The 26793-nt window shown below is 41.0% G+C and overlaps 4 protein-coding genes across 6 annotated transcripts; all 4 read right to left on the reverse strand.

Moving 5' to 3' along the window:
• Positions 1-122: 122 nt before the first annotated feature.
• LOC101476239 (perforin-1) lies at positions 123-6732 on the reverse strand. 3 transcript variants are annotated; one of them, XM_024802127.2, is made up of 7 exons: positions 6623-6732; positions 5945-6056; positions 2506-3057; positions 2280-2418; positions 1970-2181; positions 740-1637; positions 123-647 (listed from the first exon to the last, which is right to left on the reverse strand). In XM_024802127.2, the coding sequence occupies exons 1-6, from the start codon at positions 6714-6716 to the stop codon at positions 758-760; spliced, it is 1989 nt and encodes a 662-aa protein (XP_024657895.2). In that variant the 5' UTR covers positions 6717-6732; the 3' UTR covers positions 123-647; positions 740-757. The 3 variants fall into 3 exon arrangements, with proteins under 3 accessions (XP_024657895.2, XP_004552527.1, XP_024657896.1); XM_004552470.3 differs by lacking the exon at positions 5945-6056 and having other exon boundaries at positions 6623-6710; XM_024802128.2 differs by lacking the exon at positions 6623-6732 and having other exon boundaries at positions 5937-5999.
• Positions 6733-7210: 478 nt separating this feature from the next.
• LOC112434734 (perforin-1) lies at positions 7211-10567 on the reverse strand. The gene is made up of 5 exons (XM_024802188.2): positions 10544-10567; positions 9643-10225; positions 9409-9547; positions 9099-9310; positions 7211-8880 (listed from the first exon to the last, which is right to left on the reverse strand). Exons 1-5 carry the CDS (start codon positions 10551-10553, stop codon positions 7998-8000), a joined length of 1827 nt encoding a protein of 608 aa, XP_024657956.2. The 5' UTR covers positions 10554-10567; the 3' UTR covers positions 7211-7997.
• A 4431-nt stretch (positions 10568-14998) lies between these two features.
• LOC106674807 (perforin-1) lies at positions 14999-17869 on the reverse strand. The gene is made up of 4 exons (XM_014408062.3): positions 17337-17869; positions 17103-17241; positions 16793-17004; positions 14999-16575 (listed from the first exon to the last, which is right to left on the reverse strand). Exons 1-4 carry the CDS (start codon positions 17867-17869, stop codon positions 15693-15695), a joined length of 1767 nt encoding a protein of 588 aa, XP_014263548.3. The 3' UTR covers positions 14999-15692.
• Positions 17870-20012: 2143 nt separating this feature from the next.
• Positions 20013-24127, reverse strand: LOC105940927 (perforin-1). Its single transcript, XM_014408061.3, has 5 exons — positions 24104-24127; positions 23248-23830; positions 23014-23152; positions 22701-22915; positions 20013-22482 (listed from the first exon to the last, which is right to left on the reverse strand). Exons 2-5 carry the CDS (start codon positions 23778-23780, stop codon positions 21606-21608), a joined length of 1764 nt encoding a protein of 587 aa, XP_014263547.3. The 5' UTR covers positions 23781-23830; positions 24104-24127; the 3' UTR covers positions 20013-21605.
• Between the last annotated feature and the right edge of the window lie 2666 nt (positions 24128-26793).

Here is a 26793-nt window from a genome sequence, read left to right on the forward strand (position 1 = left end):
AATGAAACCTCATCCGCACACAGGAAGTTTTACCACTTCCCTTTTCGAGTTAGGTGACATTGCCAAAGAAAAAGTAAACACTACCACCAAAAGCAGGGTGAAATATCGACAAGAACAAAGTGTTCAGATATTATATGTTTATTGTGCATAATAAAGCTCCATTTATAGTGAGAATAAAACACATATGGTATATTGGAACATTGTGCAAATACTTGAACTGACACATAAACTGCTTCAAAATGAATGCAGTAAAATTCATTTTGCTAACGATGTAGGTAAAATCATAATTAATGAGGGATAATAACATTATAAATTAAGGTTGAGCCGGATTAGCAGAAACTTTTATATGATCTACAACAGACATGGCCACATAATGTCTTCATATCTAACTGGCTTTAGGGAATACAATGCATACATCCATAAACAAACACAAAATATTTATTAAATGTATTTGAATATATTAATCCAGTTTTCTGACATCTTGAACATTAAAACATTGCACAAATGATCCTATATGGAGAAATATTAGTGACGGATAAGGTATAGTCTAGAAATTGCAAGATGAAAGCAAAGAACGAATCCTTCACGTCGAAGCCGAGTCTCTTCTGGTTAGGTTTTTAAGTGAATCCTGAGATCTGTTTTCAGTCCTGAAAAACAGACAAACAGATAAATAACCAAACAAATCAATACATCACCCCCTTTGGCCCAGGTAGAAATAATCTTCCCTTTTAAGTCTTACCAAATTCGTAAGTGCGTGTTATTTTATGCCATACGTGAAGCTCTTGCGAGCAAAACTCTGGTTTTTCCATGAGCTTGATTTGTCCACAAACACGCCCATTTTTGACAGGATGGCCGGTGGAATAGGATGAGTGTTGCGTGACACATACAGCTTTTTCAGACTTGGATTAATAGGAGTGGGTTTATATTCCGTGCATGACTTTCCAGTCAGACTCGGAGCACATTGCACTTCCACTTTGTAGAACAGCTGGCCGTGCTGCAGAGGACAGAGATCGGTTGTAACTCCAGAAGTCAAAAGTGGCTCACATTCTCCCAACAGGTCATCGTCCCACTTGCTGTCCTCGTCCCAGACTTCAAATCTGAATTTGGTAATTGATGAGACATCCTGCGTGCCCAGGTCGATGACAGTGGCCCAGTGTGGGTTGTTGTTGTTATAAATGACAGGAGTACGCTGAGCCACTGTTCCAGCAAAGTGCACCTTCACATAGCCATCTGTAGCTGTGGTATGGTCCCCCCACAGATCAGTGGCCCGCTGTACTGTTATGATGACCCGTGCCATACCTTTACGAGCTGGGCAGCAGTCTTGGTTCACGGCGGGGTCATTGTGGCACTGGCAGACGCAGGAATCCCTCGAGTCACTCTTAATCCCAGCCTGACAGCGAGCGCTGCAGTTTCTCCACAGGCCTTTCTCCAGGATGTAATGGCTAATGGCAGAGCGCAGGTTTTTCCGGGCTTTGGCTGTGGCAGGAAGCAACTCATGAAGGGAATTTAAGGAGTATGAAATGATATCTGGATTTTTTGGTAGGGTTTCCAGCCATTCCTTGTAGGCAGCTGGATTTTTTTCCGCAGAGAAGAGAAGGTCTGTGTCTGTGGTATGCCCACCTTTTATATCTGTAAACCTGCAAAAGAGGGGACTATTTCAAACAGATGTGCCGAAATATTAGCTGAAAATATTAGCGTGAGTTGTTAAAGGGTGAAAACAGATAAAACATTTCAGGTAAAGTGAAATCATGTAGTTTAAAATAGACATGCATGTGACTGAAAGTAGCCTGGCCAAGCTGGACAATGCAACATCACATAACCTCAGGAACGACTAAACAAAGCACTGGAGGTGTTCACTCGAGCTCCCGCCTTTCCCATTACTTGTCTCAATCCAATCAGTCATCGATGGGGGGGAATATTGGACAGGACGTTTTGATGTTGTTGTTGATCAGTGTGTAATGTTCTCTACCTGTCATTGAAGAGGTCGGAGAAAGAGTTCTTATTTTCCAACTTCTCTGAAGCTTTCTGGCAGTGTTTTGTTTCGGCTTTTATTGTAGCTTTAATGCTCGCAGACGCCTCAGCTTCCAGACACAGCTCCACCTCCTCCAAGCTGAGTCCCTGCAGGCTGGCCTGACACTGCTTGATGCTGGTCACAGAGTCAATACTTCCTCCGAGCTTTACCTGGGATGATACATGAAAGACATATAAAGAAAAGTTTACTTCCTTTTACAATGCCAACTTTTATTGATTAGATACTGTGTTTACATATTTTCCTTTACCTTTGTGATGTAATGGGTACCGAAGTTGTCAATCAGTTTGTAAAATCGTTGTTTGAATTCTGGGGCGTAATATTTGGGAAGATCTTTCACTGCTTTCCGAAATTCTGTGTGCAGCTTTGGAGTATTTGACACTCGGTAGCTTGTTCACAGAGAGAAAAGACAGAAAGAGTATAAAACAAGCGTGTGACACTATCGCATTTATTTCATAAAGGGTGGAGTTCCTTACCTGTAGTACTCACACGACACACTCTGGCTAGTGAAGCTGAATTTGTCACTCTTTGTTTTCTCCATGGAGTACTCTGCCAGTTTAGAATTGGTACCAGCCAGCATAACAGAGCCACTTTTGTCATTTATTTCAACTTCTAGATCGGTCTTCCAGTTGTTTTCAACAGAGGAGACGCTGGAACTGACAAGAGACTCGCTGGATTTGTGAAGTTTAGTGGAAACTTTGGCGCTGCAGGACTGCTTTGCCCTCCAGTCCACCACTGTCAGGGGTAGCTTTTGCTTTATGTTCTCAAGATAAGGGTTGGTACACAGCATGCATGTTTTATCTTTGCGTTTCCACACATTCATGTTGAGCACGAAGGCCCCTTTACGTTCCATTTTGGTGATGTCGAAGCCTTCTCCGGCCAAATTGATGCCCGGAGCAAATTCTGCATCGGCGCACTGTTTCGGTGTCCCTTCTGTGCACGACTGAAACGTGCAGTGAGGGAGGGACAGCAGGAGGCCAGCACAGATCCAGATGTTCACCTGAAACATGTTGCTGCTGATGTGGACGCTAAAAACAAACAAACAAATGAAGGTTTTCAGTTAAATAGAAACAAGTATGTTTATTAGTACACAAAGAGTTCCTTCCAGTTTTTAAATTCTAAACGAGACCTGACACGATATCAAATCTTCGCTTAAAGAAAATGAACACTAACAATGTAACTGCAATAAAACAGCACATGCAAATTAATGATAAATTCAAGAAATATTTTTCAAGACAGAGCATGAAAAATTTGTCTTACATCTTCCGTTTTTGAAAAATTAACTAAACTTAAAATGCAAGTGCAGAGAAAAGAACAGCTACACTGACAAGATATCGAGTTTTCCATTTTTAAACCAGAAGAACTCTGAGACTGCAAACCTCCTCACTCTCTAGGCAGTATTTATTCTTTACGCTCACTGAGTCACAGCAGCAGTTGGGGAAACCTTGACTGAAACTCTCCAAATCAATCCAGAGCTTTCAGTCTCTCTAAAAATCCTGAATCAGAGACTCCTGTTTGTACACTGTTTAATCCCCAATATTTCAGTCAAGATAAACATCTATCATCTATAATAATGCGTGAGCCCTCTTCAGATGTGTAATTGTGCATTCGGTCACTTCTCTAAGGCCTTTTTAAAGTATTTCAAAGCTGATTTTTTTTTATAGCTTAGGACTACAACAGCATTTGTTGTTGAAAAGTTCCAGTCAGGTTTTTCTCCTACATAAAGCATATTTGGTGGCTTCAGACAAGATAGCGTTATTTTAATGTTGCTGGATGTTACTGGTGCTTTAGTAGTCTGCAGAGCCCTGTGGTTTAAAATCTTATCATCAAAGTGGATCAGTTTCACTTCTGACTGATTATATTACATCTTGCTTTGAGACTTCTTTTTTGTGGTCTACCTCAAAGCTCTATTTAAGTAAGGACCAATTGTTTTATTTCAGTACACTTTGACTTGCATTTAGTTTTAGAAAGTACTAAATATATAAATAAGGCTGGTACGTTTGTAACAAGGTCAGCTATGATGTTTTTTGGGGGTTGTTATTTTGGGGGGTAATATAAAACTTTTGATCTTTTAAGAGAAAACTAAGGATATAGATCTGACTTTGGCTCCAAAGATGTTAAATTTCAGAGCACTGAAAGTTTCCTTTAGCTAACTGAGAATGAAAGAACCCTTTTCATATTAGTCAGCCTCTCGGGTTTTGTGAGTAGTCCAACCAACATTTCCAGCATTTTAAAATGTTTCTTCACAATTGACTGGGAGTCAGCCTAAGATTATTTTGAAATAACACTTTTAAAAACTAATTGTTGTGTTGCTTGAGGTTTGCTAAGAGCCGATCCTGATTTTATTATTATCGTGGGGTTTTTTTTATACACATGGAACAACATTGATCGGCACAAGTATGTTCTATCCCAAAACTTTTTTGATGTTCTGGGCAAATTCTCCTGCAAAAATATAGAGAACTGTGTAAAAGTCTTAAGCGTTCTATATATTTTCTGTCCCTCTCTCCTGTTCGTCATGTGGTTAGCTCTCGCATTACAAATTCCTCTGTTAAATTTCTGATGCTTTCAAGTTAGTTTTACCTCCTTATAACGATGTGGATTTACTAACAAATCTTTTTAAGAACTCTTGTCTCTCTACTTTAGACAACGTTTGTCCTGTGAAACCAGATTAGCTCCTCTTTCTAAGCCGTCCCCCTGGATAAATGACAACATTTGCTGTTTAAAGCGTTCCTGCCGCAAAGTTGAGCAACTATGGAGGAAAACACTCCTCTCTTTCACGTAAAGGACCTTTTAGTTGCATTTAACACTTCAGTTCGTGATGCGCGGGCTGCCTATTTCTCAGACCTAGTATCAACGAGCAGAGGTAACCCCAAGGTACTTTTTGACACCATTAGTGATATTGTTGCTCCTGCTCCACCTGCTGTTTCAATTACTTCGAATTACCTCGAATGAAGATTGTGAAAATTTTCTTTCTTTCTTTGTTGAAAAAGTTCATAATGTCTGTCTTGTCTGCCCCAACTCCACCTAGGCCTGTTCTTTTAGAAAGATTCTTACCTGCGTCCTTATCTCAGCTGCTCAAATGAGTTAATTCGATGAAAGCGTCCTCCTGCTCTCTTGATATTTTAGCTGGATCTTTGTTTAAAAATGTCTTTCAGTCTGTCGGTCCCTCTGTGCTTACAATTATCAATACCTCATTGGTTTCTGGTGAGGTCCCTGGTTATTGGTTCAAAAAAACCTAAGCTTGAACCTTGGTGACTCAGCTCTGACTTTGGACACTCATGCTAATTTGTTGGTTCGCTCCAGTTTTTAACATTTAAAAATATTGCTAAGCTGAGTCCCATTGTATCACGCTCAGAACTAGAAATGGTCATCCATGCATTTGTCTCATCTCATTTGGATTATTGTAATTCTTTGTCCACGTGTTCATGTAAAGCCTCTGTGGATCATCTGCAGGTTGTTCAGAACGCTGCCGCAAAGCTTCTGACCAAGTCTTCTAAATACTCTCACGCTACACCTCTGCTGATCCAGTTGCACTGGCTCCCCGTAAAATTGACTTTGACATTCAGGGCTCTGCATGGACCTGCACCAACCTATATCAGAGATCTTTTACATCCGTACATCCCCAGCAGGTCCCTGAGGTCAAGTGATCAGGGCTTGCTGGTTGTCCAACATACGAGGCTGAAAACGAACGGCGATAGAGCGTTTGTAACTGAGGCCCCCAGACTCTGGAACTCCCTTCCTTTGAGCCTGAGATCTGTGGACTCAGTGGTTTCATTTAAAAAACAGCTTAAAACTCAGCTTTTTAAACTTGCTTTTGGTTGATTTTTACTTTTATATTTCAGCTTTTCTGTGAAGCACTTTGTGATTTTTATTTTGAAAGGTGCTATACAAATAAAATGTTACTTACCTACTTACAAGGAGCTAAATATACAGTTCTTCAGGCTTTCTGAAGGTCTTTCAAAGGTTTTCTTTGGACACTTGTTGCTTTCACAGTGGTTTTCAATCAGTCCTTGTACCCCACCAGTTCCTAAGGAATATTTTTTTATTGCAACATCTGTTTTTGTCTTAAGTACTGCATTTCCATGTATGTCTGCACGTACTTCAGTTTCATCTACTTATTATTTTCACAGCAAACTATAAAGAGGGGTCGGCCAAGACTTTTGCACAGTCAGACTGCAGATGTGATCAGACGTTATCTGTTGTGGCTCTTCCACCTTGTGGCATCCTCCTTACCCATTGATCTCTTTTTTTTACTGCACTGGATTTGTTAAAAACCAGAATTATTGTATTTTTTCCTCATTAAAGAGCTTTTGAGTCTCCAAACCTTCTATGACGACTGTGGTTTAGCATCTTTTGCGCTTAAACGAGCTCCGTGTTGCAATGGACTTGAGTTACACATAGCAACTCGCTGAACATTTAAATGCATTGCTTTCAAAGATGCAATATGACTAAACTCTACCACACGATTGCTTCTGCTGCAGAACGCAGAATGATATGACCCCCCCACCACCACACACACAAATACACATATTGCTGCATACATTCAGTGAAGAAAAAGATCATATCGATGTAAGCACATAAGCAAAGACTCACCTTCAGCTTGATGGTTCACAGTGCAACTGTGAAACTGACAGCAGTTAGCAGGAATACCAGTGCTTAATGTATAAGAGTCACAAAAGCAGGGCATGGGGGTGGGGTGAGGGGGTGTGATATGAAGTGACAGTGGTCTTTAAAAGAACAGAGAGGAAACAAACAGTGCTTTAATAGCTCTATCGGTCTTCAGCTTACCGAGCACAAGGGGGAGGAGACGATGGTCTACAGACACACTTGCACAAGTAGTGACAACATAAAAGCTCGACTGGCTTTCCAGTCAGTGAGGAACCAGAGACCACAAACCTATCATTTCTCTGAAGTGGTGGGAGGGAGTGGTGGGTTCCTGAGAACCAAGGTTTCTTTACTTTGTACAAGTGGCGTGGTCTCACAAAAGCTTATTACAGGAAACAGTTTAAGCAGCAAATACTGACAAAGAAACACACATAATCTGTAGAAAGAGAAAATGAGGCCTCATACAGCATAAGAGTATTTTGAAAAGACATTTTATTTTGCAGTAATTAAAAAAAGTAAATCTAAGTTGCACAAATATAAAAAAGAACAACTATTAAACAAAGGAAACCTATGAAATTCAACAGCACTGCATGAAAAATATCTAACTGTGAATCCTTTTCATTCTCTCACTACCTTAAGGAATGGGAGTCACGCTATAAAAATGGCCGACAAAGCAACTAAAATGAATAAAACAGGCTAGCGCGTGTTATAAGTGCCTCTACATAAGAAATAAAAATGAACACTTGCTAAAATAATGCATATATATGATTTTTAATTAAGCTTGGATTTCAGCTTTAATATGATCAGCTGCAGTGATCATAATGAGATAGCTCATGCTTTATTACCAGTGGGCAGAAGTATAACCTTTACTTTGAACTGCTAAAGATGTTGTCACAGACATATTCACTGAAAACTAAAGATATAAAATATGTTTTCTGATCTTTTGTTCAGCCAGTTCTTTCTTCACAGATGTATTTGTTTTCTTTTATCATCAGTTGATAGTTTCATATATGAGTTGGTGGGGTTGTGCTAATTGGTGATTCTAAATTGCACATAGGCATGAATGTGAATGCAAATGGCTCTGTGAAAGACTGGCGACATGTCCAGGGTGTAACATGCATCTTACTCTAAACCAGCTGGGATAGGCTCCAGCAGCCATGGATGAATGGATGGATTATCAATAGATATTTAATATGGAATACATTGTTCACGATAAATTTTTCTTTCTTTCCAAAGCTTCAATAGAGTCTCATCCAGGGCCAAGAATCTATAGTTTTTTAATTATTGTTATCATCAATATTGTGATATGTGGTTTAAACTAACATAAATAGAAATTTGCTGATACCTTATAGTCTTCATCACATCACACTATTATTATATCATACTTGGGACTCTCGGTAGTAATGCTCTGATTTTTCCATGAACTTGATTGGTCCACAAACACACCCATCTCTGACAGGATGGCCTCTGGAATAGGACGAGCATGACGGGACACATAGAACTTCTTCAGACTTGAATTCATAGGTGAAGGTTTATAGTCCGTGCACGACTTTCCGCTCAGACTTGGAGCGCACTGCACATCCACTTTGTAGAACAGTTGGCCGTGGTTCAGATTACAGAGATCCGCTTTAACTCCAGCAGTCAGAAGTGGCTCACATGCTCCTAATAGGTCATCATCCCACTTGTTGTCCTCATCCCAAACTTCAAATCTCAGTTTAGCTGATGAAATATCCTCTGAGCCCAGGTCGACGACCATGCCCCAGTGTGGGTTGTTGTTGTTATAAATGACAGGAGAACGCCGGACTTCCTTTTTGTTGAAAATCACCTTCACGTATCCATCTGTAGCTGTGAAGTAGTCCCCCCACAGACCAGAGGCCCGCTGTATTGTTATGATGACCCGTGCCATTCCCTTACGAGCTGGGCAGCAATCTTGGTTCACGGCAGGGTCATTGTGGCACTGGCAGATGCAGGGATCCTGTGAGTTGGTTCTAATTCCAGCCTTACAGGGATCAGTGCAGTTTCTCCACAGGCCTTTCTCCAGGATGTAATGGCTAATGGCAGAGCGCAGGTTTTTTCTGACTTTGTTCGTGCTAGGTAGTAACTCATGCAGAGAGTCCAGGGAATATGACACGATATCTGGGTTTTGTGGTAATGTGCTCAGCCATCCCTTGTAGGCTTCTGGATTTTTGTCCGCAGAGAAGAGAAGGTCTGGCTCTGTGGTATGACCACCTTTTATTTCTGTGAACCTGTGGAGGACAGAGTTGCTTGAACAGCTGCGACAGAAAGAAATCATAACAACTCTGGAGGAGTCAGTCTTTAAAGAGTTTAACTCTGAAGCCACCAGAAACAAGGCATAATATAGCTGTTAATTATTATGGTTTAGTTAATGGAAGAACAAGTCTGACACCTCGCTGGGGTTAGAAGAGATAACAAATCAGAAATATCTGAGAAAACTTTTACATACCTGTCATTAAAGAGGCTGGAGAAGGCAGACTTACTGTCTGTCTGCTGTATATCCTTTTTGCAGTGTTTTGTTTGAGTACTTATTGTAGCTTTAATACTTGCAGACGCTTCAACTTCGAGGCACATCTGCACTTCCTCGGCACTGAGCCCCTTAAGGCTGGCCTGGCACTGTCTGATGCTGGTGACAGACTCGATACTTCCCCCCAGTTTCACCTGGAATCAAATATTCCAACACAATTTGCATGTGTTACTCAGAAATGACTGACACAATTTTGCTGTGTTTCAGGTGCACTGTTGTTATTGTGGTTCACCTTGGTGATGTAGTGGGTCCCAAAGTCATCAATGAGTTTGTAAAACTGTTGTTTGGTTTCTGCGCTGTAGGTTTTGGGAAGTTTTTTCAGAGCTTTGCGAAATTCTCTGTGCAGCTTTGGAGCACTGGACACTCTGTAGCTGATTTCAGAACAACAATTAAACATCAGAATTGCATTTCAGCATTTTTATCTTGATAACAAAGAGACAGCGCATCAGAGTACTCGTATTCTTACCTGTAGTACTCGCAGGACATGCTGTGGCTTGCGAAGCTGTACTTGTCATTCTTGGTTTTCTCCATGGAGTAACTCGAGAGATGAGAATTGGTACCACCCAGCATCAGTGACGCACCTTTATTCCCTGCTTGAAGATCTAGATTCACCTTCCAGTCGTTTTCAACAGAGGAGACACTGGAACCGACAAGAGACTCGCTGGATTTGTGAAGTTTGGTGGAAACTTTCGCGCTGCAGGACTGCTTTGCCCTCCAGTCCACCACTGTCAGGGGTAGCTTTTGCTTTTTGTTCTCCAGGAAAGGGTTGGTACACAGCATGCATGTTTTATCTTTACGTTTCCACTGATTCATGTCGAGCACAAAGGCTCCTTTACGTTCCAGTTTGGTGATATCAAAGCCCTCCCCGGCCAAATTGGCTCCCGGAGCAAATTCTGCATCGGCGCACTGTTTTGGTGTCCCGTCTGTGCACGACTGATACGTGCAGTGAGGGAGGGACAGCAGGAGGCCAGCACAGATCCAGATGTTTACAAGAAACATGTTGTTACTGAGCTGGAAATATTCATTTAATGAGCCTGTGTCATTGAAAGCTGAAAAGGAAAAAAAAAATCAAGGTAAAAAAACAGACAAGTGAAACGGTTTTAAGCAATGGTAGAAAAGAAGATCTGAAGGCCATTTCTAACATCTTAAATCATCATACTTGTTTTCACAAGTCCATCATGGTTTTCAGCTTTGAAATTAAACACTTGAATATTTACTTCTTTTTATTTTGAATACGTTCTTCTACCTTATTTAGCACAATATTGCATTTTAATTAACTTCATTTATAGCCCACATAAGATGATGTCTTCTCAAAACAGTTAACTTTATGACTCAAACCAGTCAGCTCTTCAGTTGAGGCTACTCACCTTGTCTCATGTGTTTTCGCTGCACGCCAGCATCAGACTGAGAGCATCAGTGCCAGAATGTCGCCTTATAAAGACAAAGAAAAAAGGCTGAACATAACTGATGGTGTTACTTTGTGAGAAAAAACAAATACAAGTAGGGGGGTTTAGACTGGTCTAACAGTTGCCACAAAATGAACCTGTTATTTTTCTCATGTGGTTGTGGACACCGATCAAAGGTGAGAAGAAAACATTGTATCTGTTGCAACTCTTTTAACAGTTAACGGCTTTAAAACTAACACCAGCTCCTCAGAATGGAGAAAGGTGGGTTTGGGGCTGTGATATGAACTGAGTTAAAGAGTCTAGCTGATGAAGGTGTAATTATAATGAGTTCCAAAGATGAGGTGCAGCACAGCTTAAGGCTCGGGCACTGACAGTGTCAAGTTTGAAGTGAGGCGTCAGGAAAGCAGATGAACCTGAGTGAAAGGCAGAGGAAGGGGTGCAGGGTTGAAGGAGGTTTAAAAGACATGGGGGTGCCAAGTCAGTGAGAGGTTTCAAGTCACACTGGGCAACAGTCTTGGTGCCACGTTGAGTGGAAGCTGGATGAGAATGGGAGTAATATTGTCTGTAGTCTTGGTTTGAGTGATGACGCTTGCTGCAGAGTTCTGTACCATGCGGAGCAAACTATGGCGTTATTTTGGGAGGCCAGAGAGAATGGCATTCCAGTATTCCAAAGAACAGGTGATCAAAGCATGAACTAGAAAGGAAAAGGATGAAGTCCTGAAAAGTTACAAAGATGGAGAGATCTCACTGATAGAGAGTATTCTCCAAAATGACTCAAAGACTTCTGACACTATGTGAATTTTGTACCTGATATCCATCTATAGAACACTATAGAACTTCACTTTTATTGCCAGTGGAATTTTAGCTGATTGACTGTGACCCCACTGATGATGGCCTGTAGGAAGGAGGTGAGGACAGGAGGGGGAAGTTCTGTATACCAAATGTATACCAAAATGATGGACGACATCCTTTTGGTATACGTTTTTCTGTCAGTTTTCTGTCAGACAGGTAGGATGTAAACCACTTTAAGTGCTGTGTACTTATTTTCAGATGTTCTAACTAAAGAGCTTCAGTGCTGCTTGTCAAAACCAGCACTGAAGTCAAGAACGATGAAGATGGTGAGAAAGCCAGCATTGAATGTGAGCTGGAGGTCACTGGTGATTTTAACAGGAGCTGGTTCAGTACTGTGTCGAGAATGGAAACCAGACTGAAATGACTCATAAAGGTTTACTACTGATGCTACTGTATGTTCCAGAACGTTAAAGAAAAATGGGAGGTTGGAAATGGGTCGATAGTTGGTTAGGTTCAATTTTTGTAGTTATGATCGGTTACAGTGTAGGAAGATAGTCTTTGATCAAGGCAGTTGGAAGGGCATCCAGTCAGCACTCTGGACAGGTTGCCAGTTTGTTGAAGGGCTAACGCACGGACAGAAAACCATTCATACTCACATTCTTACCCACGGCCAAATTTGAATGACCAGTTAACCTAATACATGCATGGGTTCGGACTGTGGGAGGATGCCAGAGCACCCGCACAGGTGGGGAAAACACAGAAAGCCCCCATCCAGTCAATGGATTCGAACCCAGAGTCTTGTTGCAGTGGTGCTAACCAATATAACACCATGCCTCACATGTATTTGTAAGAACAAATAAATTATTACTATTCTCAACTCTAGACCAGGAATTTTACACTAAGAAACCAGCTTCAGTCTTCCGATGATATGTCGAATGTTTTTTCCCTATAACGGAATTTGTTTCCTCATACCTAGATTTATTATGATTAAAATAAATCATAATACTATTAATACCACGTCAGTAGGAATAAGAGGAACTTACTTTTTCATTATTACAGTCTTTATTTACGACAACTTATTTGCATATCCCACAATCAGAAAGAGAAAAATCAGAAAGATATATATTTTTAAATATTTCTTACTAGTGGGATCTCAAAAAAATATAAAAATAATTTGTAAATCTGTATTCAGGTTAAGAATATATTATTTTTTTAATCTACTGAAGGTAGTTCAATGAAGCAGAAAAGAACCAAAAGTTAAAAATCTGATTCTAATTTGAAACCAAAAATATTTTAAGATCAGATTTGTACCATAAAAACCATCTTTCCTTCTGTCTTTGCTTTTCAAATAAAGTCAGTTGAATCATGAAAAGTGCTTCTGCAGAATTTCAGTAGCCCCAGATTTTCAGGCTCACTAATTTGGTCAGTAGCCTCAATGCATACTCTAAAGTCGAGACTACTCACCTTCTCTTGTGTACTCTTGCTTCACACCTGCATCAGACTGTGAGCATCAGTATCAGTGTACTGTGTTTTAAAGACAAACAAGAATGATTGAACATAACTAATGGGTTCGTGTTGTGGAAAAAAAAGTAGGGGGCTGGTTTAACAGTTTGTGACCACAAACTAAACCTGCTATTTGTCTCGTGTGCTTGTGAACAACGGGCACAGGTGTGAAAATATTATGCTTTATTTCTTGCAACTGTTTTCCCATGTACAAAATGTTTCTCAAACCAGTATCTGATTGATATTAACTGAGAATAAGTTGGATGCAAGGTAATAGAAAACAGAATAAAATCAGTGTGAAGGTCAAGTGTTAAACAGATGTTCAGACAGAAGCGGAACTGGGTGAAACATAAAGAATTGTAATTAATAAGTCATATTGTTTCTCTCAATTCTGCATTTCGTCAGAAAAGAGTCATTGTGAAACCTGGACCACATGATTAACATCGCATGTGGCCTTCACAGAGGTGGGGTTGTAGTTGCTACATGCCACAAGGTGGTCACAGTAGAGTGGGTTGAGAGGTAAGGGGTGGTGTAAATTGTTCAGATCTTCCACGGTTCTCGATCATGAGGGCTTTACAGGACGTCACCTGCTCCTGAGAACTCAAAGTATATCCTTTAATTTTGTGCAGTAATAATAGCAAAGTTGGCCCAATGATGACAGTAGGCTGGAGGCTATCCCAGCTGTCAAAAGGCAGGATACGGCCTGGAGAGGTTGTCAGTTTGCTGCAGACAGAAAACTATTCACACCTTCGGTGGCTGTACTCAGGGGGTAGAGTAAGTCAACAGCAGGCCTAACTATCAGAAGGCTGGTCCCTGGCTGCTCCAGTCTGCATGTCAAATATCCTTGGGCAAGACATTAACCCCAGATTACCGTCTGATAATTCCATCAGAGTATGAATGCGTGTTATTGTTAGATCAAAAGCACTTAAGCGTATAGGAAAAAAGTGCTTGCATGAATGGGTGAATGAGGCATATTGTATAAAGCCATGTTCCACAATTCTCGAGAAAGTAAAGTTATCTTTCCTACTGACACAGTAATACCTATTTTCATTTTTTTTTCACAAAGTTTGTTCTACATTCTAAAATACAAGGTTGTATAACCTACTGATGATAATTATCTACATTATTTTATATTATTCTAGAATTATGCATCAGCAAACTGAGCATCATAATGTGGCATAATGGGGCAGAAGGGTGACTGAAGTGACATTGGAGATGGCATGTTTGTTGGTGCTTAAATATCCTTGAAACCCTTGGTGATGCCACAAGTCAAAAGAGATCTTTCAACAGATAGAAAGGTAAAAGTAACTTAAACACTGACTTGTTGCAATGAAGGTATGCAGAAGATAATCTATGATCTTTGAAGATCATCTGCTAACTAAGAACAGGAATCTGAGGCTACAATTCATACAGGCTAACCTCCTGCTGATGGTGTAATATCAGGATATTTTCTTGGCACACTCCAGGCACTCATCTCAAACAGGTTCCTCAAACAAGACAATGAGTTCATTGAACTGAAATGGCATCGATAGTCAGCATATTTCAATCCAAAAGAAGACCTTTGGAATGTGGTGGAATGGGAAATTTGCATCATTAATCTGCCTTTGACAAATTTGAAAAATTGTGCCATAGTATTTCATCAGTATAGACCAAATCTCTAAGGAATGCGTCACATACTTTATTGAATCTTTGTTATCAACACAGCTCTGAAGGAAAAAAGGGGTCCAACCCCAAGCAAGCAAAGTGCAAATGTTCCAATACATTTTCCATATGTATGTATGAAATATATATATATATGTACATATGTATTTATACATAACAGGACATGTGAAACATATGTAAGTATGTAACCGCAGTTCATTTTGAATGAGAAGGCACCACTCTGAGTCATGGTGCTTACCACAACAGCTATTTATGAATATGTACACACCCTTAACCTTGGTGAAAGATGCTACACAGGGTTGGGTCGCCTCGTCAGGCGTTAAAACCAGATGCAAGTGGGTTGAAAGCCACCTAGAGTGAAGCAATGGCATCCTTCCCAGCCTACATGCTGCATTAGGCCCATTTAACTTTTTCTTCTTTCGGCTGCTCGATTTACTCATTACAAACTGTTTCAACTAACATCAAGACTAAAATAAAAATTTAAAGATACCTTTTTGTCAAGTGTTGTGTGAAGTGGGCAGGATTGGAGGACCCAAAATGACAAAAAGCAGTTTTATTGCTGTACTATAGAAATACAAAACTAAACTGGAAGGTATTGGAAACTAGACAACCAGGCAGAACACACAGCTGAGAGTAAGGGATATTGGGGGGCGGGACAGACCCTAAATACAAGAGGGAATAAGGGCAAAGAGGAAACACCTGGGGAACACGGCTGGCAACAATCTAGCAGACGACACAGGGGGCCGCTAAACTGAACATGATGCACACCACCAAGTAAAACAAGAATCACGCACACTGAGACACAGACTGACAGAACCGGAGAGGGCGAGGGACAGAGAGACACACACATAGAAACACGAGTGTGAAAGTAGAGAACCAGGCAAACATGAAGACAAGCCTGATTTAATGGGGGCAAAGCTGAGGGAAGGACACAGAGACAAGACAAAGACATCAACGGGACCATATACGTACCAAGACAACCTAAACTAAGAATACTGAATAAATTCAAGAGAGTAAGCAAACTAAACTAAAAAACACAAGATACAAGGCAACTATAATGAATAAACAAGACTCAAAACTGTATTAATTGAAAACACTGGGTCAACCACCCAGGTATCCTAACACTTAACTACTTAGCGAAGCCAATTTTTCTTCACCGCATCACACTATCATACTCGGGACTCTCGGTAGTAATGCTCTGATTTTTCCATGAACTTGATTTGTGCACAAACACACCCATCTCTGACAGGATGGCCTCTGGAATAGGACGAGCATGACGGGACACATAGAACTTCTTCAGACTTGAATTCATAGGTGAAGGTTTATAGTCCGTGCACGACTTTCCGCTCAGACTTGGAGCGCACTGCACATCCACTTTGTAGAACAGTTGGCCATGGTTCATATTACAGAGATCCGCTTTAACTCCAGCAGTCAGAAGTGGCTCACATGCTCCTAATAGGTCATCATCCCACTTGTTGTCCTCATCCCAAACTTCAAATCTCAGTTTAGCTGATGAAATATCCTCTGAGCCCAGGTCGACGACCATGCCCCAGTGTGGGTTGTTGTTGTTATAAATGACAGGAGAACGCCGGACTTCTAATTTGTTGAAAATCACCTTCACGTATCCATCTGTACCGGTGGTGTGGTCGCCCCACAGACCAGAAGCCCGCTGTATTGTTATGATGACCCGTGCCATTCCCTTACGAACAGGGCAGCAATCTTGGTTCACGGCAGGGTCATTGTGGCACTGGCAGACGCAGGCATCCCTCGAGTCGGTTCTAATTCCAGCCTTACAGCGATCAGTGCAGTTTCTCCACAGGCCTTTCTCCAGGATGTAATGGCTAATGGCAGAGCGCAGGTTTTTTCTGACTTTGTTCGTGCTAGGTAGTAACTCATGCAGAGAGTCCAGGGAATATGACACGATATCTGGGTTTTGTGGTAATGTGCTCAGCCATCCCTTGTAGGCTTCCGGATTTTTGTCCGCAGAGAAGAGAAGGTCTGTGTCTGTGGTATGACCACCTTTTATTTCTGTGAACCTGTGGAGGACAGAGTTGCTTGAACAGCTGCGACAGAAGGAAATCATAACAACTCTGGAGGAGTCAGTCTTTAAAGAGTTTAACTCTGAAGCCACCAGAAACAAGGCATAATATAGCTGTTAATTATTATGGTTTAGATATGGAAGAACAAGTCTGACACCTCGCTGGGGTTAGAAGAGATAACAAATCAGAAATATCTGAGAAAACTTTTACATACCTGTCATTAAAGAGGCTGGAGAAGGCAGACTTACTGTCTGTCTGCTGTATATCCTTTTTGCAGTGTTTTGTTTGAGTACTTATTGTAGCTTTAATACTTGCAGACGCTTCAACTTCGAGGCACATCTGCACTTCCTCGGCACTGAGCCCCTTAAGGCTGGCCTGGCACTGTCTGATGCTGGTGACAGACTCGATACTTCCCCCCAGTTTCACCTGGAATCAAATATTCCAACACAATTTGCATGTGTTACTCAGAAATGACTGACACAATTTTGCTGTGTTTCAGGTGCACTGTTGTTATTGTGGTTCACCTTGGTGATGTAGTGGGTCCCAAAGTCATCAATGAGTTTGTAAAACCGTTGTTTGGTTTCTGCGCTGTAGGTTTTGGGAAGCTTTTTCAGAGCTTTGCGAAATTCTCTGTGCAGCTTTGGAGCACTGGACACTCTGTAGCTGATTTCAGAACAACAATTAAACATCAGAATTGCATTTCAGCATTTTTATCTTGATAAAAAAGAGACAGCGCATCAGAGTACTCGTATTCTTACCTGTAGTACTCGCAGGACATGCTGTGGCTTGCGAAGCTGTACTTGTCATTCTTGGTTTTCTCCATGGAGTAACTCGAGAGATGAGAATTGGTACCAGCCAGCATCAGTGATGCACCTTTATTCCCCACTTGAAGATCTAGATTCACCTTCCAGTTGTTTTCAACAGAGGAGACACTGGAACCGACAAGAGACTCGCTGGATTTGTGAAGTTTGGTGGAAACTTTGGCGCTGCAGGACTGCTTTGCTCTCCAGTCCACCACTGTCAGGGGTAGCTTTTGGTTTTTGTTCTCCAAGAAAGGGTTGGTACACAGGATGCATGTTTCATCTTTACGTTTCCACTGATTCATGTCGAGCACAAAGGCTCCTTTACGTTCCATTTTGGTGATATCAAAGCCCTCCCCGGCCAAATTGGCTCCCGGAGCAAATTCTGCATCGGCGCACTGTTTTGGTGTCCCTTCTATGCACGACTGATACGTGCAGTGAGGGAGGGACAGCAGGAGGCCAGCACAGATCCAGATGTTTACAAAAAACATGTTGTTACTGAGCTGGAAATATTTATTGAAAGCCTGTGTTATTGAAAGCTGAAAAGGAAACAATTTAAGGTGAAAAACAGAGAACTGAAGCAGTTCTGCAGTATATAGTACGTTCTGTTATTTCTAACTTCTTAAAACAACCTTCTTGTGCTTAAAGTCAATGATGGTTTTCATCTGTCAAATTAAATGCCTAAATATTCATTCTTTTTATTTTGAATACAACTGAAAATTTCAACTTCTGGGCGTCTGTATTCATAGCCCCTAGAAGGTGATCATGAGTCCAAAGACGAAGCACAGCACAGCTAACGGTCCGAGATCCATGTTTCAAACGAGGACTCATTAGAGCAGCTGAAGCTCAGCGAAAAGCACAAAGTGATGTATGGGTGAAGGAGATCCAGATGATATGGGGATGCCCATTCACTGACAGCTTTGAAGGTGAGTAGCGAAATCTTGTATTGAGCAGCAGTCTTGAGTCTACATTAAAGAATGGGAGCCTGTTAAGCTGAATGAGAATGAGTGCAATATAATCAGTAGATTTGGTTTGTTTTGTATAAATAATAAATTTTTTAACCTGAATATAGATAAAAAAAACACCAAAAGATTTATACAAATATAATCTTTTAAAAAAAGTCTGTACAGAAGGTTATGAAGATATCATTTCAGAATCTACTGAAGGTGTTTTAACGAAGTAGAAAAGAACCAGAAGTTAAAATATTTTGGTTTCAAATTATAATCAGATTTTTAACATCAGATTTGTACCTTTAAAAAAACATTGTTACTTCTTTTTTAAAACAAAGTTGGATAAATTTAAAGAGCATGAAAAGTGTCCCTGCAGAGCTTCAGTAACCCCAGATTTTCAGGCTCACTAATTTGGTCATTAGCCTAAATGCATACTCTAAAGTCGAGACTACTCACCTTCTCTTGTGTGCTTTTGCTTCACAAGTGCATCAGACTGTGAACATCAGTATTAGTATACCGTTTTAAAGACAAACAAGAAAGACTGAAGATAAATGATGAGGTCATACTGTTGGAAAAAAAAGTAGGGGGCTGGTTTAACAGTTTGTGACCACAAACTAAACCTGCTATTTGTCTCGTGTGTTTGTGGACACTGGCCACAGGTGAGAGGAAATGATGCTTCATTTCTTGCAACTGTTTTCCCACGTACAAAAGCTTTATCAAACTAATATCTGCTTGACATTAACTGTGAATACATTTGACACAAGGTAATAGAATAAAATCAGTGTAAAGGTCAAGTGTTAAACAGCTTTTCAGACAGAAGTGGAACTGAAGGAAACATAAGGAAATTTTTAAAAAAAATGTCACGTTGTTCTTTCCATTGCATTTCTTCAGAAATGAGTCATAGTGAAACCTGGACCACATGATTTGCATCGCATGTGGCCTGCACAGAGGTGGGATTGTAGTTGCTACATGTCACAGGATGGCTGCAGAGGTAAGGGGTGGTGTAAATTGTTCAGATCTTCCACAGTTCTCATTAATGAGAGGTTTACAGGACATCACCTACTCCCTTCGAGTACTCCTCAGAACTCCAAGTTCGTCCTTTATCTTTGTGCAGTAATAATAGCATAGTTGGCCTGATGATGACAGTTCAGCCCTCATATAAAGTTGTCTGACAACTCAGGAGTGCAACACTTGAAACATTTTATAAGACACTGTATGCAAGTACACCTGCTGATCTGTGAAACCACTTTTACATTTCTTGGGTGATTTATACTATTTAGCTGTGGGGGTTTTTTTGTTTTGTTTTTTAAATTTTTATTCCATATTATAGGTTCATGCTTATCCCAACTGTCATGTGGCAAAAGCCAGTGTACAGCCCGGAGAGGTTACCAGTTTGTTGCAGTGCTACAAAACAGAGGGGAAACCATTTACGCTCTTATTCACACCTGCTCCATCCCCTCAGCTGAGGGGATGGAGCAGGTCATTTGGCAGCTCCAGTCTTCATGCCAAATATCCTTGGGCAAGATACTAACCTCAAGTTAATCCTGGATGCATGCATTAAAGCATGAACTTGTGTGAATGTTAGACAGAAAGCACTTAAGCATATAGAATTAGTGGGTTTACCTATTGTTACGCCTCCTCGAGGGCAGGAGGGGGTAACACAGCAACTCCAGAAACTCATTACAAGTGTTATATGTTGAGACAAGTTTAATGGCAGCTTTCACACAAAAAACAATGACCCAAAAAATGTGGGGGAGAAAGGGACAGTTAGGTTGCGCCAGAAAAAACACCAAAAAAGACAAAACCAAAACTTAGCTGAGCTCTTACCCTCGAAAATCTAGGAGGGAAAAAAAGTCCTAATCCTCAACTCAAAACAAGCTCAAAAATGACATGGGTGGCACCAACCAACTTACCTAATGTTTCTAACAGTAAAGATTCTACGTCAGTAAGTGTATGGGGTCTACAGACTTACCTACTCCTCTTTACTCCCACCACAACCTTCTAACAAAAGAAATGCACCAGAGAAGCTCTACACATGTGCCAAACAATTCCAAACAAGGAATAGAGACACGCCTCCAGCCACAGGTGAGTTTCCTTATCAGGGTGTGGACTCCAGGTTTGTCCATTCAAAGCCTCTTTCCCCTAATTAGCTGGAGACCCCCAAATTGACACCAGCCTGCAGTCTGTGTACCTAGGGAAATGGCGAGCAAAGGGAGAGGGAAAGAAAACATGCAAACTGCAGACACGCACCACTATCAATCAGAAATCATTCATCAAAGAGAATAATGTTTCACACATCAATAACTATTTACATTGTTTGCACAAAGTTTGTTCTGGATTTCTCTAAAATACCGGGATATATAACCTATTATTGTAATATTATTACTGAAGGATAACAGGTTTCTTCTATGTATTTAATACACTTGTTACTAGTGGCATACAAGAACAAATTGTCATTTTTAAATCTATACTCAGGCTACAAACTTTCCATATGTGCATATGATTTATTTATTTTTTACATGTCTATACATTATGGGACATGTGAACCATATATAAGTATGTAACGGCAGTTGACTTTGAGTGGGACGGCACCAAAATTGTGTCATAGTATTTCATCAGTATAGACCAAAACTCTAAGGAATGTGTCCAATACCTTGTTGAATCTTTGTTATCAACACAGTTCTGAAGGGAAAAAGGGGTCCAACCCCAAGCAAGCAAAGTGCAAAATTTTCACTACATTTTCCATATTTATTTATGAAAAATATATATACATACCGGTACGTATTTATACATAGTAGGACATGTGAACCATATGTAAGTTTGTAACCGCAGTTATATGTACACACCCTTAGCCTTGGTGCAAGATGCTACCCAGACATAGCCTCCCTAGCCAGGCGTTAAAGCCAGATGCAAGTGGGTTAAAAGCCACCTAGACTGAAGTAATGACATCAGTCTGAGCCATCAGAACTGCATGTGGCTCGTAGTGTGGGAGTCATGTTTGTTCACACTTCACTGAATAAACTGCTGTATGCCACACTGTTGCGCAAATCTTTAAGAAGGAAGCACCTCGTCATAAAGCTAAAGAGATAGTAGGACCTTGCGCAGAGTGCCTACATGTCTGCATTATGCCAATGGGCTTTTTTGACACGTAAGTTTAACTTCTTCTACTTTCAGCTGCTACCTTTCAGAGTCATTACAAGAAGTTTCAAAAACATCAAGACTAAAATAAAACTGTTGATAACTCATCGTCTTAGCGAAGCCAATTTTCTTCACCGCATCACACTAATATTACATCATATTTGGGACTCTCGGCAACAACATTTTTCCCTGAACTTGATTGGTCCACAAACACACCCATCTCTGACAGGATGGCCTCTGGAATAGGACGAGCATGACGGGACACATAGAACTTCTTCAGACTTGAATTCATAGGTGAAGGTTTATAGTCCGTGCACGACTTTCCGCTCAGACTTGGAGCGCACTGCACATCCACTTTGTAGAACAGTTGGCCGTGGTTCAGATTACAGAGATCCGCTTTAACTCCAGCAGTCAGAAGTGGCTCACATGCTCCTAATAGGTCATCATCCCACTTGTTGTCTTCATCCCAAACTTCAAATCTCAGTTTAGCTGATGAAATATCCTCTGAGCCCAGGTCGACGACCATGCCCCAGTGTGGGTTGTTGTTGTTATAAATGACAGGAGAACGCCGGACTTCTAATTTGTTGAAATTCACCTTCACGTATCCATCTGTACCGGTGGTGTGGTCGCCCCACAGACCAGAAGCCCGCTGTATTGTTATGATGACCCGTGCCATTCCCTTACGAACAGGGCAGCAATCTTGGTTCACGGCAGGGTCATTGTGGCACTGGCAGACGCAGGCATCCCTCGAGTCGGTTCTAATTCCAGCCTTACAGCGATCAGTGCAGTTTCTCCACAGGCCTTTCTCCAGGATGTAATGGCTAATGGCAGAGCGCAGGTTTTTTCTGACTTTGTTCGTGCTAGGTAGTAACTCATGCAGAGAGTCCAGGGAATATGACACGATATCTGGGTTTTGTGGTAATGTGCTCAGCCATCCCTTGTAGGCTTCTGGATTTTTGTCCGCAGAGAAGAGAAGGTCTGGCTCTGTGGTATGACCACCTTTTATTTCTGTGAACCTGTGGAGCACAGAGTTGCTTGAACAGCTGCGACAGAAAGAAATCATAACAACTCTGGAGGAGTCAGTCTTTAAAGAGTTTAACTCTGAAGCCACCAGAAACAAGGCATAATATAGCTGTTAATTATTATGGTTTAGTTAATGGAAGAACAAGTCTGACACCTCGCTGGGGTTAGAAGAGATAACAAATCAGAAATATCTGAGAAAACTTTTACATACCTGTCATTGAAGAGGCTGGAGAAGGCAGACTTACTGTCTGTCTGCTGTATATCCTTTTTGCAGTGTTTTGCTTCAGTACTTATTTTTTTATCTTTAATACTGGCAGACGCTTCAACTTCGAGGCACATCTGCACTTCCTCGGCACTGAGCCCTTGAAGGCTGGCCTGGCACTGTCTGATGCTGGTGACAGACTCGATACTTCCCCCCAGTTTCACCTGGAATCAAATAATCCAACACAATTTGCATGTGTTACTCAGAAATGACTGACACAATTTTGCTGTGTTTCAGGTGCACTGTTGTTATTGTGGTTCACCTTGGTGATGTAGTGGGTCCCAAAGTCATCAATGAGTTTGTAAAACCGTTGTTTGGTTTCTGCGCTGTAGGTTTTGGGAAGTTTTTTCAGAGCTTTGCGAAATTCTCTGTGCAGCTTTGGAGCACTGGACACTCTGTAGCTGATTTCAGAACAACAATTAAACATCAGAATTGCATTTCAGCATTTTTATCTTGATAAAAAAGAGACAGCGCATCAGAGTACTCGTATTCTTACCTGTAGTACTCGCAGGACATGCTGTGGCTTGCGAAGCTGTACTTGTCATTCTTGGTTTTCTCCATGGAGTAACTCGAGAGATGAGAATTGGTACCACCCAGCATCAGTGACGCACTTTTACTCCCCGCTTGAAGATCTAGATTCACCTTCCAGTTGTTTTCAACAGAAGAAACGCTGGAACTGAGAAGTGACTCGCTGGATTTGTGAAGTTTGGTGGAAACTTTGGCGCTGCAGGACTGCTTTGCCCTCCAGTCCACCACTGTCAGGGGTAGCTTTTGGTTTTTGTTCTCCAAGAAAGGGTTGGCACACAGCATGCATGTTTTATCTTTACGTTTCCACTGATTCATGTCGAGCACAAAGGCTCCTTTACGTTCCATTTTGGTGATATCAAAGCCCTCCCCGGCCAAATTGGCTCCCGGAGCAAATTCTGCATCGGCGCACTGTTTTGGTGTCCCTTCTGTGCACGACTGATACGTGCAGTGAGGGAGGGACAGCAGGAGGCCAGCACAGATCCAGATTTTCACGTGAAACATGTTGCTACTGAGCTGGAAATATTTATTTAATGAGCCTGTGTCATTGAAAGCTGAAAAAGAAACAATTTCAGGTAAATAAACAGACACGTGAAGCAGTTCTGTAGTATATAGTGCGTCCTGAAAGACCACATATCATTTGTGGTTAAACTCAATCACGGTTTTGATTTGTCTAAACCTGAAAGATGTCTATTAATTTTAAGATTTTTGCCATCTTATTAAGTAAAATAAGCCCCAGAATTAGATTTTTTTCCTTAGCACTTTGAAAAATCTTCAAAAAAGCTCCCCAAAATGTATCAAGCAACTCTACAGGTAAGACTACTCACTTTCTGTGTGTTCCCGCTGCACATACGCATCAGACTGTGAGCAGCAGTGTCACGATATAATCTTTTATATGCAGAGAACAAAGGATGAACACAGTGGGGTAGCAGAGGTGTGAAAAGCAAGTATGCAGGCGGTCTGAATGACACTAAGCCAACCTGTTATTTTTCTCATGTGATCATGGAAAGTATTTTAGCATGTCTTTTTCTTCTTTGTTTATCAAACTAAAATCAGCTTGACAGCAACTGAGAACAAACTGGACATGAGGTTACAAAAAAACCGACAATAACATGGTCAGTCAAAAGTGTGATCGGGTAAAAGATAAATTATTTTTAAAAAAACTCAAGCTCCTTTCTCATTTTTTTTTCAGAAATTAGTCATTGTGAAACCTGCACCACATCATTTGCGACATATAGGCTGTCCAGACCAAAGAATGACTGAGTGAGAGGAAAAGAACGGTGTGAATCGTCCAGAAGCGTTTACAGGATGTCACCTGCCGCCTTTCAGTGCTTCTCAGGAACTTCGAAAGCATGCGTGTCTGTGAACTGTAGGAAGACCCCAGAGTACCCGTATAGATGGGGAAAACATTACAACTCTTCAGAGAAAGTCCCCAATCTAAGTCAGTGGATTTGAACCCAGAATCGTTATGTGATGGTGTGAACCACAACATCACCATGCCTCACATATACTTCACTGCTAAAGTAATAAAAATTTCACACTATAGACCAGAAACTTTTGACTGAGGATCCAACTTCAACCTGTACTTTTGTGTCAATCTGTACTTTTATGTCAGTGACCCTTTGAGGTGTAACCCTCAGCAATTTGAACATGTAATTAATGTTTTTATTAGTTTTGGCAATCAGGTAACAAAAAAAAAAAAAAAATCCAAACCAAAACATTATTACTGTCACCCATCAATAACTATTTAGATTTTTCTCAGAAAGTGTGCTCTGGACTTCCCAAAAATACAGGGTTAGGGTTATAATCTCTGATGAGTTCCATGATTTAGACCTATGAGTGTTAAAGAAACCTTGGAGTCAAAAAGATTAAGGCTAGGAGCCTTTTAGTCTAATGACCAGTTATATATCTCTTGATGCATGCTCAATCATCAAGGTAAGGACTAAAAAACTGATTCTGTTCATCTGGACGTAGTGTTTTCAGGTTGAAGAGTATGTAACTCTAGCTGTACAAAAAATATGCACAAAGAACAATTACACCATGAGTTATGAAGTATAAGAAGTATATCTTTGTAGAACAAACAATATAAGAAATTCACAATAAGTATTACAATTTTAGCACTTTCTGAAGACAGTTGACTCAGTTTCATGTCACTCATGAATTATTAAGTTGTTTACCTGAGTTGTTAGTCCAGGCTGTAGGATGACTCATATTAATGACAATGGGCTTGTAGTTTATTGTCTGCCTTAATGATTAGACTGGCAAAGGCCTTTGTTGGCCTTGTTATAATGTTTGTTATTAGTTATTTAGCCCAGGAGCTCAAATATGCCCCCCTCTCCTAATGACCAAGTACTCTGTCTGTCCACAGCAGATGTCAGGATGACACTTCGTAGAGTAAACCAACAAAAAGCTGGTAAAGAAGTTGGACATACTAGGAATAAACACCGCTCTCCACAACTGGATCTTGAACTTCCTAACTGACAGGCCGCAGTCTGTCTCCATAGGAAATAAAACCTCCAAAGTCCTCAGACTGAGTACAGGATCGCCACAGGGCTGTGTGCTTGGTCCACTGCTGTTCACCCTGCTAACACATGGCTGTACTGCACAGTACAGCTCAAATCACATCATCAAGTTTGCGGATGACACAACAGTGGTGGGTCTCATCACCAACAACTATGAGTCTGAATTCAGAGAGGAGGTACAACACCTGGTGGACTGGTGTCAGAATAACAACAAGAGCTCAATGACCCACACCGCACTGCACATCAACGGATCTGCTGTTGAGATGGTCAACAGTGTGAAGTTCCTGGGTGTGCACATATCAGATGACCTCTCCTGGAACCTGAACAATATCACCATCATGAAAAAAGCCCAACAACATCTTCACTTTCTCAGGAAACTGAAGAAGGCCAGTCTCCCTCCTCCCATCCTCCCATCATTTTACCAGGGAACCATTGAGAGCGTCCTCTGCTGCTATATCACAAGCTCAAATTCAAAATTCAAATTCAAATTTTATTTGTCACACACACAACCATACACAGTATGACATGAGGTGAAATGCTTGTAGTGCAATGCAATGCCCGACCATTAGATGACAGTGGTTTTACAGTATTTACAATTTACAGGTTATTACAAAATTTGCAGATTAAACTGAGAAATTTACAGTAAAAATGTGCAAATAGCAGAAAAAGATTATAAATTATAGGAAGTGTGCATGAAGAAAAACCAGACTGCGTGTGGTGATGTGATGTGTGTGGGAGTCCAGTCCTACACCTGGTTCAGGGCCCGAATAGCCTGGGAGAAGGCTCCCAACTCCCAACTCTATGACAAACACATCATCTGACGTGCAAATAGCATAGTGAAGGACACTTTCCACCCCTCACGTGCAATGTTCTCCCTCCTTCCATCTGGCAGACGGTTTTGCAGCATCAAAACTGTAACGACCAGACACTGCAAGAGCTTCTTTCCGCAAGCAGTCAGAGCCCTCAGCTCACTACCACCAAAGGACTGATATACA

Source organism: Maylandia zebra, linkage group LG4, assembly GCF_041146795.1.
Source record: "Maylandia zebra isolate NMK-2024a linkage group LG4, Mzebra_GT3a, whole genome shotgun sequence".
Lineage (NCBI taxonomy): Eukaryota > Metazoa > Chordata > Actinopteri > Cichliformes > Cichlidae > Maylandia > Maylandia zebra.